The sequence below is a fragment of the Mus caroli genome, unplaced genomic scaffold (assembly GCF_978045245.1).
Source record: "Mus caroli unplaced genomic scaffold, Mus_caroli_1 scaffold_13, whole genome shotgun sequence".
Classification (NCBI taxonomy): domain Eukaryota; kingdom Metazoa; phylum Chordata; class Mammalia; order Rodentia; family Muridae; genus Mus; species Mus caroli.
The window spans coordinates 74,344,449-74,363,098 of record NW_028227268.1 but is presented as its reverse complement, the minus strand read 5'-3'; the positions used below and the strand labels follow the sequence as shown (position 1 = coordinate 74,363,098).

General features: G+C 44.6%; 1 protein-coding gene across 2 annotated transcripts; it reads right to left on the bottom strand.

Annotated features, from left to right (window-relative positions):
* Nucleotides 1-6,179: 6,179 nt before the first annotated feature.
* Nucleotides 6,180-13,223, bottom strand: LOC110305813 (immunity-related GTPase family M protein 1). 2 transcript variants are annotated; one of them, XM_021177940.3, is made up of 3 exons: nucleotides 12,325-13,223; nucleotides 9,858-10,076; nucleotides 6,180-7,917 (listed from the first exon to the last, which is right to left on the bottom strand). In XM_021177940.3, exons 2-3 carry the CDS (start codon nucleotides 9,882-9,884, stop codon nucleotides 6,715-6,717), a joined length of 1,230 nt encoding a protein of 409 aa, XP_021033599.1. In that variant the 5' UTR covers nucleotides 9,885-10,076; nucleotides 12,325-13,223; the 3' UTR covers nucleotides 6,180-6,714. The 2 variants fall into 2 exon arrangements, with proteins under 2 accessions (XP_021033599.1, XP_021033600.1); XM_021177941.3 differs by lacking the exon at nucleotides 9,858-10,076 and having other exon boundaries at nucleotides 12,325-13,210.
* Nucleotides 13,224-18,650: the final 5,427 nt, after the last annotated feature.

Below are 18,650 nucleotides of genomic sequence, written 5' to 3'. Positions count from 1 at the left end.
TCCTACAAAATTCTAGTTCTTAAGAGGCATGGTGGCATTCGTGGTAGTCCAAATTACTTGGGAAGTTGAGGCAGGAGGATTGCCTGAACCTAAGTAATTTGAGATCAGCATTAGTTAAATAGCAAGAAGACAGGTCTCTAAAATAGATGGATAGATGGATAGATAGATAGATAGATAGCTCCATCAATAGCTCGATCAGTATCTAACTCGACAGACATCTAAATCAACCGTCTTCAAATGCATTTGTAATTCAAATGGACAAAAACGTCCTAGTGTTAGGCTACTGGCGCCATCTACTGTCAATAGTTGGTGATTACAATGTCTTCGTTGGTTCAGATTTCTCTTAATCACCTTTGAGAAATAAACAATAGTTCTTCCCTCCCTTTTTCTTGGCATCTGATGCTCAAGTGATGATAAAGCCTGCTTGAGAAGAAATAGATATTCACTCAAGACAGAGGAGTAAGTTGTCTTGGGAATTGTGGGCCAGGCTTTGACAGAGTGTTTGAGGGGAGAGAAGGAAGCGTCAGAGGAGAGCTATACATAGGAGATTTGGGGCTCTGTACATCCTGACTTTTGGATTTTCTCAGGGTACTAGGACATTCTCACTAAGCTTTAAACTTGATACTCTCTTGTCAGTGTTAACAGGGCACCAGGGATGGTTTAGGTCCTGTTCTAGATGCTGGGATCAAGATGAATCAGATTGTTAATGACTTGTTAAGAAAATGCTCATTATGTGTTAGCTATTGCAGTGCGAATACGCCAAAGAGTCATAGTGTACATGGATTCTGTGTGAGGTTGGCCTGGTCCAGGCTGATGGCCAGGCTTGCAAACAAACCTGACTTAGTCTACATGCCCAGGTACATGGAAACAGGCACTAGGTAGGGCCACGAGGTTCTCCTTCAGTTGCTGGGGATGGAAAACTTCAAATTTTGTTAGATGTTAGACCTCAGATCCTTTAACTGCCCCACTGTCTCCTAGAGATCAGGCCTCACACTCCTGCAGTCTTTTTTTCCAGGACAGAATTGATAAAAATGCTGTACTGTGACCTTGAAGTAAGGTATATATAGAATATGAGTTGTTACCTAAGACACACATGTGCCATAACCCATAAGTGCCGGGGGCCAGCCCCGCTGTGGGGTTCTTCTTTCTGGTCAGTTCTTCTTGAGGCAGCGGAGGGGAAAGAGTGTCAGCAGGGGTGGGGGGGTAAGACTTTGTCTTAGGAGATATTTAGGGTTGCTGTATAATAAAAAGTTTACTTATCTAGGTCTAAGTTACTATGCTATGTAGCTGTGATCCTCTGAGGTCAGAGACTGCAGTCTCAGGCACTTAGCATCTCATCCTAAAACAGCAGGAGATAAAGTAAATAAAGGATTAATAATTGCTTGAGCCTTCTCCCTATTGTCCAGCTGCTTCTTGCTTGTCAGGCTAGGGGGAAGTTTGGAGCAATAAACTTCTATTGAACCAGGAGAAGAAAATAACACTCACAGAAGGAAAAACTTTTACATAAGTGAATATGCATAATCTCATAAGTTCATATACAGATTCACGCATGCTCATTTATTCATTTATACATTTCCATTCAAACACAGTTGGGTCCAGCTTACATGCATCCTCACAATTACATACTTACACACACACACATGCATACATTCTCACAATTACATACTTACACACACACATCCATACTTACATAAGCAGATGGAGCAAAAGACCAAGCACTGGTGCAGAAGAACTCACTCATTCTGGATGAAAAATGAGCTCCAATCTTTATTGCATAGAGAAAGAAAAGGCTCCTACCCTTTTACTGCTAAAAGGTTAGCCTGCTCCTTCTGTTCTCTGCAGCCTCTTTTGCCCCCTTTCCCTCTACATTCTGCACATTGCCCTCTTAGCGTTTTATGTTACCTATAGTTTCTAAGTTATTCCACTCTGCATACTCCTTCTAATCGTGCTCTCTCCTCCTGCTCTGAAGTCACAGCAATGCTCTTACTCTCAATGCCTTTTCTCCTGATGTATGCCTATATGTCTAAGTTCTTCTTGAGTTCAGTTCTGTCTAAAAAGCGTTCTGCCTAAAAACTTCTCAAATCAGTTTCTTTCTCAGCTCAGCTCTTCTCAGCTCCATTCTTCTCACCTCCATTCCTCTCACCTCAGTCCCTCAGTCCCGACTCTTCCGACTCTTCTGTTTGTCCTCAGCACTTAAACATCTTTCAGAATACATGATCACATGTTACAAAGTTCATCACAAGTTCACTCAAAAAATCAAATCGTAAATTGAAATAGAAGTTTACAACAGAGAATGCTTACTTGCGTATCCATTGGGAGTGATTATCTAGTAATTATCCATCACCTGCCTCAGCTCCACAGGTTCACTGAAGGTTTAAAACCATAACTGAGTTATAAGTAAAGTTTGGTATAGATAAACCCAGTCAATATTCTATCTTCTGTCCTAACACCTATAATAAATCATTAGTTCCCTTTTTATGACCTTTGGTTAATTGTTTTACAACCTCTTGGAATGTGCTCTGAGTGGGAGAAAGTCTGGTTACCATCTAAGAGCAATTAACTGGTGACACTTGGGAGACTGGCAGAGTTCTCATCGTAGTTTTTTGACTATCAGAAAAGGACATAGTAGCAGTCCCACTATAAATGAGCTTAATAATCACTAATACAATTTTAGGAATTCTTTTTTTTTTTTCCCTAGACAGGGGTTTTCTGTGTAGTCCTGGTTGTCCTGGAACTTACTCTGTAGACCAGGCTGGCCTTGAACTCAGAAATCCACCTGCCTCTGCCTCCCAAGTGCTGGGATCAAAGGCTTGTACCACCACTGCCCAGCTTGTTTTTGGATTTTTTTTTTTTAATTTTAGGAATTCTGATAGGATCATCACAAAGACTTAAGTCATCTATTTGTCTACATCTTCATGGATCTGCAGAGATCTGCTCTAAAGGGGTGTGCTATTACTTAGTGATTATTATATGTGCTTAATAATAACAGGAAAAGCATATTAATAGCAGGAATCTTTCCCAAAATGAATCCCTACAGCCTTGCTTAATAAGGGTGCACCTGTCACAGATTATATAATAACCCGAAGCAGGCCATTTCAGGATGATCACCTGTGAGTTATTAGCTTGTCCCATTATGGCTCCTGACACATAAATATATGCAGTCATTATGATTGTATATGTAGAAAAAACTTTTAAAAATTAAGTTACAAAATGATCTTTTTTATTTAGAAGTATTCACACAATTGAGTCTTTAGTACATAAAAATGTAAGGACTTATCTGACAAAGTCCCACTGTAAGGTTTTTTTATTTGTTTGTTTGTTTTGAGAAAGGGTTCCTCTGTGTAGCCCTGGTTGTCCTGGAACTCACTCTGTACATCTGGCTGGCCTTGAACTCAGAGATCTTCCTGCCTCTGCCTCAGGAGTACTGGGATTAAAGGTGAACAACCCCTCTGCCCCCAGGGTTGTAACTTTATTTTGGTTTTTGAGACAGAGCTTTTCCACCTAGCCCTGGCTGTCCCAGAATTCACTATGTAGACTAGGCCGCACTAAGACAGAAACGCACTGGCCTCTATCTCCTGAGTGCCAGGATTAAAGGTATGTGTCACCATGCTCAGTGTAAGTTTTAAAAAAAAAATTATTTGTATAGATCAAGAATGAAAAGTGCCTTATATAGCACAGTTCTTTGTCTCTTAATGTCCCTTTATGCACACTTGTGCATGTTGAATGAGAATGGCCCCATTCATTTATTTGAATGCTTGATCCCCAGTTCACAGAACTGTTTGGGAACTATTAGGAGATGTGGCCTTGTTGGAAAAGGTGTGTCCCTGAGGGCAGGCTCTTCATCTTCTGCTTGAGGATCAATATGGTGGCTTGAATATGCTTGGCCCAGGAGGTGGCACTATTAGGAAGTGTGGTCTTGTTGGAGGAAGTGTGTCACAGTGGAGGTGGGCTTTGAGATTCTCTTCCTAGCTCCCTGTAAGACAGTCTGCTCCTGACTTCCTTTGGGTGAAGATATAGAATTCCCAGGGCTGGAGAGATGGCTCAGAGGTTAAGAGCACTGACTGCTCTTCCAAAGGTCATGAGTTCAATTCCCAGCAGCAGGAGTGTCAGTGTGTCAGACATTGGTACTCATTAAGCAACTGCAATGGTCATGGTGCGAATTTGTGAGTGGGAGAGGAATAGATTTCTGATCTATGTAGTACATCTTCAGGGATAAACGGTCATATCTAGCCTCTTGTCTGTTTTGTTTCTATAAAATGGAGTCTTGTGGTGTAGCTACTTCATCAGGGCAAGCTTGGCTTTTTATGGAGTTGGGATGTTAAAAGTTCACCACCATGCTTGGCTGTAGCTCTCTCTCTTTGTCTTGGCCTCTTGGCCAGTGAGAGAGCTGAGACTGGAAATGATACAGTAGGAACAGACTGGTGAACTGAGAAGAAAAGGATGCTCACAAAGCATCCAGCTCCAGGCCTGGAAAACTTAAAAAGGCAACAGACTGGGTTACATTATGGCTTGAGCTCATTTACTGCTGCTATCCGGAACCAATTCTTTGCTACTTTGTATACCGATAGTATTGGTACACACTTGCTTTGCAATAGTTTTAACACACTCCAGGGCTGGCTCTTCTCTAGACTCATCCAGATTCACTCTGTTCTTCCCTCATGATCTTGTGAATGCCAGTGACTGACTGGCTGTAGGGAACAGGATCTATAAGCCTTCTCATCCTTACAGGCATGGCCACGCACCAGCCCCTGGGCTGCCTGCATCCCAGGATGGTTATGAATGAAACCTATTTGTATATCACCATGTCATGTTACAATGTCAAAGATCAACTCCCCTGGAGAGAGGCTGTTGGGATTCTGGCCAGTGGGCATCAAGGACAGGAAGAGTAGAGAGGGCAGCAAGGACAGGGTTTGGGTTCTTTCTTCTGTTCCTTCCAGGTACCTGGGACCACGTGACTTCTCTTTTCCTTAGCGCAGCTTTCTTGTAACTGGTTATTATTGCCAAGAACCAACAATCTACCACTCTGTTTTCCTGCTCTGGGGTAGGTATGTTTTACACCTCCTGATGTTTCTGGTGCTTATGGTTCTCACTGTGGTGGTGTGAAAGTAGGGGAACCTTTAAGAGGAGTGCCTGGGGGAAAGTAATTATGTCCTGGGGTCACTGTCCTTGGAAGAGACTAGTGGTGCTCTTTTACATTGCATTATTTCCCCATAAGAGTTGGTTGTTATAAAAAAGGGAGAGACAGGTCTTTAAAGCTGCCTGGCATCCTCTTTCCTACACAGTCTTTCGACATGTGATCCTGCATCAGCCCTTCTGATCCTATCCAGGATGAGGCCCTCATCAGATGCTAACCCTACAGGATTTCTCTGTATAACAGTCTTGGCTGTCCTGGAACTCACTGTGTACCAGGCTGGCCTCAAACTCATAGAGATCTACCTGCCTCTGCCTTCTGAGTGCTCGGATTAAGGTCATGTGCCACCTCACCCACCTTCAATATGCATTTTTATTTGTGTGTATGTCTGTGTGAGCATATACCACCTAAGCAAGGGTGCCCACAGAGGCCAGGAGATAACATTGGATTCCCTGGACTTACAGGTAGTTGTGAGCCATCTGCTGTGAGCACTGGGAACAGATCTCAGATCCTCTGCAAGAGGAGCAAATGTCCTACCCACAGATCCATCCATCTAGATCCAAGAACAGTGAATTACAAACCTCGTTTCCCTTTGTATCACCCAACCTCGAGTACTTTGCTGCCCTTTGATGCCTTGCGGAGGTCAGTCTTCACTGTGTTGCCTCAAGAGTCAACAGTCTTTCCTGGCAATCTCTGTGAGCCCTTATCACACACTTGGAAGAGATATCCTAAGCAAATTCTCATCAAATGGTCTAGCATGAAGTCCCCTGAGGCTATTGCTCTCTTGCTATGACAGTCACTCACAAAAACCCAAGTTCCCTCTTAAGACACTGTTGTTTGGGACCTGGCAGTTGAATGTGTGAAAAGTTATCATCTTGGTTTAGGAACACTGTCTGGACTTCTGTCCCTAGTACTAAATAGAATCCAGAAAACACTTGCTACTATAATCTCCTGCTGCTTCCAAACGTGAAGTAAGTGTTCCTCTGTAACAAATGAGTCCTTAACAGGGGTATCTAGGGAAAGGAAGGAGAGAGATAATACAAAGCCATTAATGAAGAGGAACCGACTTTATTGTTTCAGAGGAAAATTGATTTGGACATATATCACATTTAATAGCTGAAAACAAAATTTCTAATTTTTTTCCAAAGATTTATTTATTTATTATATGTAAGTACACTGTTGCTGTCTTCAGACATCTCAGAAGAGGGCATCAGATCTCACTACAGATGGTTGTGAGCCATCATGCGGTTGCTGGGATTTGAACTCATGACCTTCAGAAAAGCAGTTGGTGTTCTTAACTGCTAAGCCATCTCTCCAGCCCGAAAATAAAATTTCTATATTCAAAATCTAAGAATCATGGTCAATGAATTTTAATCACTACTTGTCCCTGTCCCTCAGTGGAACAATGCATTAGAATCGAGGCAGGGGAGATGAGTGATTTTAACTCCTCTCAGAGAATCTAAAACCCTTACAGGAAGCATTATTGTATCTCTTGATTTCTGGTGGAGAAATAGGGATCTAGGAAAGAGATCTAAGGTAACCTGGCTTCCGTGGAAGAAGAAGGGTACCAGGCCGCCCTCACACTAGATCTGCGGAGGGACGATGGAGTCCCTCAGGATTTTCTCCAGGATGTTCTTGGTGTCCTGGGCAACTAAGAGAAGCATGCGTTTATGCCTCAAGCGTCTTAAACAGCAGCATACGCACGGGAGAAATCTCAACAAACGGAAGAATGCATTCACAATTGCACAGGTCATCAGCCTCAGTTTCCAGTCCTCTCTGCGGAGAGTATGAAAGTTTTGGGACTTCATGTTGGCCTTGTACTCCATGACTACTGTCCCCATACTCTGGGCTACCTGCTGAATTGATTCATCATCTACACCAAATATCAGTCTGTACACTTTCAGACACTCGCCCATGTCGTCGTCATCTCTGACACCGAGAGAATTCTTCAAGGACTCGTTGGCTATTCTCTGCTTCCAGACTGCTACTTTATCACCAATGATCTTCTCATAAGTGCCATAAAGGGTCTTTAAGGGTTCACAGCACCTGATGTTGGAGAGGTCTTTATGAAGTGTGTCCCTAAGCTTCGGGAAGTCATATTGTAAAGGATCTAGACTGGATAACAGGAACACGGGGGGGTACTTCACTTTCTCCTTCTGGAGATTCTCTTGGATATTCTCCTGGATATTCTGTAGGAGCCGGACCTGTGATAGGACACTGGTGCTGAGGTCCCTGTCCAGCTTGGTCCAGACAATATAGAACCTCTTTCCCATGCTCTGGATAATTTTGGACAGCTTCACATGATTCGAGCTGAACTGCTCAGAGGCAATGATGATGACTAAGTTACATGTGCTAAATTTCATCTCTTCCACGTAGTCCTCTACGGTTTGGGCTGTGGCCCCCAATCCAGGTAAGTCCCACAGCACCACATTGGGAAAGTGGGATGAAGAGTACTCAGTCCGTGTCTTCGTGGTCCTCACCACCCCCGTGGGAGCCGAGGCATCTTCATCATGGCCGATTTCTCGAAGTGCATTGATGAAAGATGACATGCCATTGCCAGAGTCCCCAGTCACAAAGATGCTCACTGGAATCTGGGACAATGTTGCCACAGTCTCCTTGATACCGTAAACCAGTTCCAGTAGTTTCCCTTCTCTTAAAGCTCTTTCAGTGCTCCTACTGATCTCAGGTAAACAGCTGGAGCCTGTTTGGTATGACGTGACAAAGGGGAAGGCTGAGCTCAGGGGAGCATAATGGGTCTCTGCCATGTTGGGGAGTAGTGGAGCAGCCTGTAAGAGTAGATGAGTTGAGGCGTTAGACACAGGGTGGTTTACGAATCGCGTCGGCAGGCTTTACAGCACAGCTTCAGCGTTTCAGACACACAACCAGAGAAGTCCCAAAGACTGTCAGAGAAGTCGCAAAGACGGCTTTGTTTACAAACAGAACAATTCAGAAGACAGTTGCACATCCCTGGGGATGGTTGTGCAGCCGTTGTGTGAAGGGCTCTACTCCAGGAGCAGGACAGATGTTACACAGATCACACAGGGCCCCGTGTCAATCTAAATGAGCAGACAGAACCAACAACTGAAAGCACTAGTAGCCAGCTTTCCTTACTAAGCCTCATGGTGGTGAGGGAGGGCCTGCAAGCCTCAAGTATAATTTAATTATTCTTTTCTAAAAAGTACATACTCTGCCCTTTCCCCTTTTTTATTTTTTTTTTTATTTTTTAAAGATTTATTTATTTATTATATGTGAGTACACTGTAGCTGTCTTAAGACACACCAGAAGAGGGTGTCAGATCTCATTACGGATGGTTGTGAGCCACCATGTGGTTGCTGGGATTTGAACTCCGGACCTTTGGAAGAGCAGTCGGGTGCTCTTACCCACTGAGCCATCTCACCAGCCCCCTTTCCCCTTTCAAATGATATTTTTCTTATTGACTGACTCCTTGCAATGAAATTGCAACATTCGTGGTAGTAGGGCATGGCTGAGAAGAGAATTGGTTTGGGAATCACCAAGTGGATATTATTTATTTATTATTTTTCAAGACAGGGTTTCTCTGTATGGATGGTCCTGGCTGTCCTGGAACTCACTCTGTGGACCAGGCTAGCCTCGAACTCAAAAATCCTCCTGCCTTTGCCTTCTGCGATTAAAGGTGTGCACCAATACCACCCGGCTAACCAAGTGGATTCTACATAAGGTTACAACACACAAACTGCTCATTGGACTTGAAAAGTCCCTCTATCATGAGTGACTGTTATGCTATCTTCTCTTAAAATTTACTATTCTTCTTGTACATGAATACAAATAAAAACATTCTATAACTCAGGGCTAGTGAGATGGCTCAGTACCTAGGGGCACTTGCTGCTGAATCCGATGACCTGAGTTCAATCTCAGGAACCCACATGGGGGAGAGTGAACAGACTCTTGAAAGCTATTCTCCAACCCAGCCCTCACATGCATGCTTGAAACATCTGGAGACATCTGGAGACTTGTTTTGTCCTTACATCAAGAAGGAGGTTTCCCTAGAATACCAATTCATTTATTTCTGTAGGACATCTGTAGGACATGCCCATGGCCATGGTACACCCAACACAGCTTCTCATTTTGCAGCTCTGGCTTGGGTAACCCTCCCTCTCCCTTCTTTCCTTCCTTCTTTCCTTCCTTCTTTCCTTCCTTCTTTCCTTCCTTCCTTTCTTCCTTCCTTCCTTCCTTCCTTCCTTCCTTCCTTCCTTCCTTCCTTCCTTCCTTCCTCCCTCCCTCCCTCCCTCCCTCCCTCCCTCCCTCCCTCCCTCCCTCCCTCCCTCCCTCCCTCCCTTCTTTCCTCCCAGAGAATTACTTATTTATTTTATGTGAGTACACTGTCTGTCTTCAGACAGACCAGAAGAGGGCATCGGATCCCATTACAGATGGTTGTGAGCCACCATGTGGTTGCTGGGAAATTGAACTCAGGACCTCTGGAAGAGCAGTCAGTGCTCTTACACACTGAGCCATCTCTCCAGCCCCTTGGGCACCCCTTTCACTTATACCTTTTCTGCAACAGCACCTGAATACAATCCATCTGCTCCCCATAGCCTTGCTCTCCAGTCTCGGGACTTGTATTCATCCTCTACAGAAGACAGTGGTCAAGAGACTGTTCCATGTTTGGGGAGCTCAGCTCTTTGTAATACAGACCCACTCTTGGAACTCCAGTTTTCTGCCTCAAGCACCTGAAAGTCATGCTACCCACCTCGCAGGAACTGTGTGATGGTTTCATGACAAGATCCGCGTGACGCTGTCTGTGGACCTTTCAGTTCCCTGGTGAGGCTCTCCGGTTTTATTAGGGTCTCTGAGGAAGCCACTCCTCAGCTTCTTCCTCCACTCTTAGACTTTAAGCACACAGGTCCTCTGTCTGTGAATCTGAGTTGGTTCCTTCGAATGCCTTATCTCACTTAATACTCCTCAAACCCTATTAGATAAGTAGTATTCATGATTGTTGATTGTGGGCAAAGAAACAGAGACATATGAATAAATAGTCTTTTCTTTTTCCCCCAGGGTCTTCCTTTGTAGCCCGGGCTGACCTGAAACTTATGAACATCCCATCTCGGTTTTCCTAGTGCTGAGATTACAGGGCTATAACACTGTGTCTAAGAAACAGTACTGAATTATACACAGAGTATGTAAGAAACCCAAAGGTTGATCCCTGCAATGTGACTCCACGTTTCTGTCTTTACGACGAAGACAATCCTACTAAACAGAGGATCTGATGCATGCTGAGGGGTTTTGTTTGGAAACCTTGATCTACTCACTGCCACCAATTGTCACTTACCCTTTATATCGACACACATTTCATAATTTTGGAGACCAATTTTTCTGCCCTCTCTTATAATCATCACATAACTGAACTGCACTGATAAAGGAGCTATCCCCAGCTTCTCTAACTTTACAGAACTTGGTTTAGGGTTAAACTCAACAACAGACCAAGGTGCTTTATCAAATAACTACAAAGATGTCCAGAATTCAGTGAGAGGGAGGACATGGGAAAGGTTGCCGTCACATATCACATCTGCATAGGGGCTGCCAGCCTGTCCAGCCTGTGACTATAGAAGCCATTCAGGGTCCCCTCCAGCGGTTCTCATGTCAGACTGGTGAAGCTATGGAATATCCAGGGCTGCACTTCCTGCTTCAGTGTGAAGGGGCCCTGAGCTGGGTGTAAAGGCACCAGAATGGGCTGGTGACAAAGTCTGAGACAAAGCTGGCTGGAAGTCAGGGGGATAAAGCTGGACAAACTTCAGGGGGAGAAAACATTCTGTAATGGTGTGCAGAGACGGGGGACACAGAAAAGAAGCTGTGTGACATTCAGTAGTGTCTTGTCCTCAAGACAATTCTCTCCCCTCCATCTCGCCTATCATTGGCCAGGGTCTAGTTCTGAATTGGTTTTACTTGACTGAGTACCACTCACCAGAGTAGAAGATGAGAGCAAACCATGGTTTCTCAGAACTATTTATGTAACTGTGACTGTAGATGGAGACTTCCCACCTGCCTGCACACCCAAGAGCACCTGGTGCTGGACCCTGGACCTGCCTGCACACCTGGGATGGTGCAGGTCACAGCTGCAAGCAGGAGCCAGTAACTCTCAGGAGGGCTGCTGAAGTCCATATATTACAAGCAGACTGGGAAAGGGCATGGATAACTGTATGAAGCTGCAGGGTCCTCCAGGAGCCACACAGGAATGTTGGTGAGGACAGCCTTGGGATACTGTGGCTCAGAACTCCAACCCAGTATTTACAAAGAGCCCTTAGAATTCTTTCTGGGAGTCAAGTGACCATCCACTTCCTTTTTTTGAGGATCATGGCCAGATTATACTCCTATTTCACCTCTCTGCACAGGGGCGAAGATCCCCAAAGAAGAATATAGATCCTTGTGGCTGTCAATCTGGGAAAGAGATGAGACCTATGAGGAGTGTCTTTCGAGTCTTGCAACCGACACAGAATGGAGAGATGCTCGCACACACTTGCCCATAGCTGCATGAAAGGTGGCAGGGACCACACAATTCCCTCTGATATTTATTTATCTTTGGAAAGTGTGATAAACTTGCTCACGGTGAATGGGACAGTATTGAACCCACATGCTCTGGGAAGACGGTATTTGAAAAACTCCCATCTCATTAACTATAAACTTACAGATTAGTGAAGGAGGTGGTTCCTTAAACTGAGCCACTTTCTCCAATGCAAATAAAACATTTTAATGGAGTTAGACAAAAAGGCCACTAAGATACCTTATACTCAAACCTTCCCCCCCCCCCCTATTTTTTTCATGTATCCTAGATATTGCCCGTGGTCCATTCTAATCCTGGGCGTTTATTTTGTGGAGCTATGAAGAGACACTATCTTAAATTCCAAGAGAATATGGGTTGGCACACTCTGCCCTCCTTCAAATTTAGCCAGCATTAGAAGATCCACAAGGCCAGAAATATGCAGGTAAGGTAGGCATTTGCCTCTAGGTTGGTGGCTTAGATAGATCTGAACAGCAAAGATACAGCAGGGCTGTGTGGTACTAGACAGTCAAAGAGAGGCTCTGCTGTGGACCCTGCTTGAGCAAAAGAAGCCAGACCCCAAGGTCACATGACCTGCTTTCACGGTTTTACCGTTCATAGTATATTGGGGGATTCATATTATATTGGGGGTGGCCAAGCTACATTTGAGACTTTTATTTACCTGATCCAGAGGAGTTCTTATGTGTGATTCGATGTTAGTGGCCTTCGTGGAACGTCACCCCTTTCTTCCTAGGACAAAAACGTTGCTGTCTTCCGGCAGAAGTTCTCTATGTAGAGATCCAGAACTGGAATCTAGACCCGGATGTTGAGAGACGAGATGCAGAGGTCTGGAGTCCTTCTGAGAGGAGACGAGGTCTGATCGCGTGGATTTTCTTTCAGCCTCTGGTCTTCGAGCAGACCTTGCTTTTTGTCCTGCAATTTCTAGACCTGAGATATGCCTGCCTGGGTCCAGCGGGGGAGGACGAGGGGCGGGGGGGGGGGACTCGAATTGAGAATCAGTTTCGGTTTCTATTTCTTGAAACTGGCTAGTTTTCAGGATTAGGCTGGGCGGGCTGCATAGCAGTCTTCAAATAGGAGCAGAACCCTGCTGTGCTGACTCACAGTCAACAGGGGTCGGGATGAGGGATTGGATGTGGTGGTGGAAGTGGAGGGTGGGGCCGTAGGGGTTGGAGTTGTGTTTGTTTAGGGACTTTAACAGCCAGCCCCGCGTCAGACCTTCCAGTGTCTGAACCTGCTACTTCTTTCCGTGGATACCACCAATGGAGATGCTGGCCCTGGGCAATGCTAACCTCCAGACCCAGCAACCTGAGGCCCCTCCAAGCTTGGGGGCTGTACTGAGACCTTGTTCTGTATGATCGTTTTCCCCGTTTGCGGGCTCACTTGATTAATCTCACCTCTCTATATAAAGGAGAATGTCAGAGCACCAGGGAGTGGAGAATTGGGTTCTTGTCCTCGCTAGTGTTTGAGAGGGAAGAGGGTATGAGCTGAGAGGGGACATATTTCATTTTCCTCAGATCTAGGAGGTAGATTATTAGAGAGTAAACGCAGGGGCTGGACAGTTTGACCACGGCATAGGAGCACTGACCCCTGTGTAACGTTTTCATGAGGAAAAACAGAAATGTTTTTTTAGCAACCGGCCACGGTCACAGTGACAGAGGGGGCAGTGAAGAGGAGCCAAGTAGCTTTCAGAGTGGCAGGCGGCTGTTATTCTCCCTGCTGCTCTTCTATACCTACCGATGAGTTCTTACTAAACAGCAATGAGGGACAGAGCTGAGCCTGTTCCAGCCTGTCACTGCGAGAGGGAGACAGACTGGGCCAGGAGCAATGAGGCGGCTCACACAGGCACTAACCAGTGTTCCGAACACGACATCTGCCCATTACAGGCTCAGTATTGCCCAGAAGTTTGGGCAATGTGATCCTCTGGTCACAAGGAGCCCTCTGTCACTCCTCCAAGTGTGATCCTCTACTGGCGCTGGTGGCTTTCTCTTTCTCCTTACCGGAAAAGACTGAGTTGCTGAGAAGAGGAAAAAGTGGGAGCGGTTGTTTAATGAACTGGAGGCCTTGAGTGAAAGTCAGGATCTGTCCTTGTTTGATTCCTCTAAACCCTCAGTTTCTCCTCAAAGCCTGAGGAGAAACCAGGCTAGTTTCAATCTCTGTCTTTGAGAGACTTGACAATCTGTATGTCCTGCTTTCTTTATGTGATTTCTATAAGAACAAACAGGAATAGGTCTGAGGACAGTACAGGAAGGTCAGGAAGAGAGTTTCTGGAACCTTCTGTCTCAGTGAGCCAGCATTTCAAGTCAGCACTTTGTGTTACCCCAAGGGCAGGGTCTCCCTTGAGCTCAGAGTTAGTTCTCTCAGGCTCTTGCTCCTGCAGAGAAACTGAGGCTGGGCACAGCAGGGTTTGTTATAACTGGGTGTCAGGTAAAGGTTCCTCAGGGCAGGATGCTGTGTGTACACAGCCGATAATCAGAACACAGGCAGTCTGCCCTTAAAAATGTCACTGGCCGAGAATCTTTGGGTGGTAGTCTGAGTTAGGCTTTTCTCTGTGTAGACCAGGCTGGCCTTGAACTTACCGAGTTTACCTGCATCTGCTTCCTGAGTGCTGGAGCTAAAAGCATGAACTATCAAGATGAGCAAAGGCTGTCTTAGTACCAGGTTCTTACTCTGGTTAATCATTCATTCACTGTAGAAAGGAAGGGAAGAGTCCATAATGACACAACTACAGTACAGGCATTTCTCTGTTTACTTTTTTCTCAGACACCGAAGTGTGGGGACTTGCCTTTTCACCTTGGTGTTCAGCAATGATATCCTGGTACAGTTCATTAATCACCACACCATGTTACTTACTCCTTACAGAAAGATTCATGGAGATTCACTCTTGAGAACCAAGGTCTAGGACATAGCTGGTGACCTGTCAATCACGATCTCACACCTATCCTGCATAAGGCATATACATGTACATGCAGACACGCATAAATCTACACACACACACACACACACACACACACACACACACACACACACACTTGAGGTCACCGAGCCTACAGAGTCTTGTACTCACTACTGTGCCAGGATAAGGAAATCATCTGCTCTTTTCATTGTGACTAAAAAAAGAGCCCCAGTATTTCTGTCAGGGGTAGTGTAGGTGTCAGCTTCAAGCTCAGCCCTTGGCTTCCCATGGGCCTTGTTCCTATCTGTGACTCCAACTCACTCAGGGAAGGCTTGTCGGCTGCAGCACAGAGAGGATTCTGACTGAAAGGGTTTCTCCGGTCTCCTGCTCCCACAGGGACAGAGATAGGGATTCATACTGTTCCTCTCCTCCTCCTCCTCTTCTCACAAAGCACCCACAGAGGCGACGCATCTCCTCCAGCTATCACAGAGACACGCCTCCCTTCTTCAGTATCTGGAATTGCACTTTGACTCGTACAAGGAAACCAAGTAGCTGACAGTTGGAGCTCGGCAAGGATTTTATCCTTTCTGCAGCTGCCCTCTCCCGGCTGTGGCCTGCTATTGGATCCTGGACATGGGAAGTCTTTGCTGCAAAATATGTGAGGTATCTCAGCACTCTGACCTCACTCAGAGGAGGTGGTTTCTCTCAGTACGTCATGGCATAATTCGATTGAGATGAAGCAGTCTTTCTTCATCTTCTTTTAAAAATCACGTGTGTGTGTGCATGCGTGTGCATATCTTCACAGATTATTTTGCATATGCAGACTAATTGCCTTTCCATTCTCGGAAGGCATAGAAAGTGGGATATTTTTTCATGTAATATTTTGGTTTTCTAATATTGGACTCACTCTGCCCTGGCTCACATATTTCAGATTAAAAAATTTTCTCTCTCAAGGAGCATTAATCTTCTCTAGGGATGAGACTCCTGATGGATTATGGGTTATGTAGTCTCAAGTGAAAATGATCAACCCTAAACACTTACTCCTACAAGGAGCACTAAATGGACTCACAGGGTTTTGAGGGTATGTGTGTGTAACAATACAAATTAAAGAAGAAGAGGAATTTGAGCAGAAGTGGAGGATGTGGGAGAGATTGGAGGGGGAAAGGCAGGTAAGGAAATGGTGTGAATGGAAACTCATGTATGGAAGTCTCAAAAAATTTGACAAAAGAATACATGTGGAAAAAAACCCTTTCCTAAACAGCCTCTAGGTGTCGCTGTGGTTCCCTTTCCATTTCCTCTCGCACTAATGGAGCTGCGTAGATAGAGATGGTGATAGAGAAGGCTTCAGTGTCTTTTCTGGAGAGTCATCTCTTCACCCCAGATAGAGCAAAGACATTTCCTCCAAGTCTGCCTTAGTCAACCAATAAACAGTTTGGGGTTCTTTGCAGAAGCTTGGGTGATTGAGGGCAGTGCCCTCACTGATAAGCCCACCCCCACCCCACTAGGGGTGAGGACTCAGGACCGTAGCATCCTTGGAAGCTCCTGCACTGGTTGCTGGCAGCACTCCAGAAGGATAGCTCCTCTCCCCCAGCAAGGGTTTGCTGCTTGTCTAAGCTTGGGAAAGGGACTTGTGAGTCTTGAGCCTTTGAGCTCAAGGTTCTGGAGGTTTCCTTAGGTTCTTGGGTTTTATAAGCCTCCCCCGTGAAGTAAAGGTACACCATCTTAAAAGATTCTCTGTCTCTTTCTGTCTCTGTGTCTCTGCCTCTTGTCAGCCATGAGCTGAACAGTCTCCTAAACCACACGTCCCCAAATCCATGAAGCTCTTCTTGAAAGCACGAGCCAAGTGGCGAAGGACTGAACCAACTCTAGCCTTTTCAAACCATGAGTCAAAAATAACTCTTTCTTCCTTAAGTTGTTTCTTTCAGGTATTGTAACCAACACAAGTGTTACCATGGCTTTGTCATATTCTCTTATCAAGTCAGGACTTCTGAACTAATTATGGTGACCAAATACAATCTGGTCACTCAAAAATAGTCACTCTGATTGAAAACAATCGATTCCTTTAAAAAAAAGATTTATTTATTTTATGTATTAGTACACTGTGGCTGTCTTCAGACCAGAAGAGGGCCTGGGACCCCATTACAGATGGTTGTGAGCCACCATGTGGTTCCTGGGAATTGAACTCAGGACCTCTGGAGGAGCAGTCAGTGCTCTTAACCACTGAGCCATCTCTCAGAAAGAATCTGTTCCTGGTACTAGAGGCTTCATTTGGTGACGAGAGAGATCTAGTTAGGATTCTGTCTCCCCCATTATATGGCTATTTCATTTAGATCACCTTCATATGTGTGTGTGTGTGTGTGTGTGTGTGTGTGTATTTTAGGAAGCATCTACTGGACTAGGTTTCCATACTACCCCTCAAATGACCCTTGGTTTTAATTGTCTCTCCCAGTATTCCTTCCCCTTGTTTCTCTCTTCCCTCCTCTTCTCCACTTTATTCTCCAATTCCAATCCAAAATATATTTTGTTGATTTATTATTTCACATACATAAATACACATTTATTCATATTCATACATACACACGCATGTATGTATACACACACACACACACACACACAATGTATTGTAATCATATTCCCCCATTTTCCTTTCTTATCCCTTTTCCTCTCCCAGTAAACTTCTTTTATGTAAGTCCCCTTCTACTTTCATGGTTTTTATTTGTGGTCCACTCCATTTTAAAAAAGGTTGTTTACATAGGTGGAAGCTACTTGTTTGAGCAAGAACAACATACCAGGGGTTACACCACCGAGGACATGACTTCTCCTCCACCAGCAACTATGACACTGCTGCAGCTCCTGAAGAGGACCGGGACCTTGTAAGGGACCTTGGGATCTCTGATGGTATGAGGACTGGGACCTTGTAAGCCTCCCCATCTCCGATGGGATGTCGAAGCTTCCAGTCTGGTACACATCTCATGCAGGTAGCTATGACAGCTGTGGGTTCTTAGCTACAAAAGCTATGCCATGTTCAGAAGGCAGTGTTTCACATCACTCCTTCCTATACATAAATGCAAATACAGTATGCAGAGGCCAGAGAGGGTGATGGATTCTCCCAGAGCTGGAGTTACAGGCAGATGTGAGCTGTCTGATGTGTTAGGTACTGAACTTGTGTCCTCTGGAAGAGCAGCACTTGTTCTTAACTGCAGAGCCATCTATCTAGACCCTACTGGTCAAAATTTTAATGAACATTTCCTCTCTTATTAGAAAAAAAGTAAAACTATTTTATTTTATTTAACATGGTAGTCAGTGTGGTACAAACTAGGTTGAAATTTACTTTTCACTCTGTTCACATTCTTTCAACAAGTCATCATGTTTGCTTCCCTCTGGGTGTAATCTATGATCAAACTCACCACTTCCAATTAAATCTGTGTGTCTGAGCAATTTCTGTTTAAAGCCAATACAGTGCCACCTATTGACTGTCAATTGTTCAACACCTCATCTAGTGTTTTCTACAAGAGAATAAGAACAGTAGATTTTGTGGGTTTGAATGTTATTTTTAAAGGTTTATTTATTTATTTATTTATTTATTTATTTATTTATTTATTTATTTATTTAATGTAGGTGAGTACACTGTCACTGTCTTCAGACACACCAGAAGAGGGCATCGGATCCCCATTACAGATGGTTGTGAGTCACCATATGGTTCCTCTTAACTGCTGAGCCATCTCTCCAGCCCAAATGTTAGATTTTTATCTGTGATCCATAACCAAGATCTTACACACTTGTGCCTATCTCCAGTGACTAATGGGCACACAACATATCTGAGCACCAACAAGGTCAACATCAATATGCTACAGACTTTGGAGAATTATCTCTAATGACACAGGTTGGAAAGTGGACACCCTATGCAGTTTGACCTTCCTGAGACATCCTTCGTGGAATGTGGGCCCAATATAGATACTAAATTCAGTAAGAGAAAGAATTAACTAAACCAATTTCACCCAACTGAGAAGAAAAACTAAGGCTTGTAGCCTATAATATTTTTAGCAATACCAGACTGCCATGCATTTAACAGCACATATGTCTATGAGTTTGCT

Excerpts from the sequence above, each read along its gene's own strand:
- LOC110305813 (XM_021177940.3), bottom strand. The coding sequence starts at position 9,884 with ATGAAACCATCACACAGTTCCTGCGAG. Across the intron at positions 7,918-9,857 it reads CATCACACAGTTCCTGCGAG|GCTGCTCCACTACTCCCCAA; the intron begins GTGGGTAGCATG and ends CTACTCTTACAG.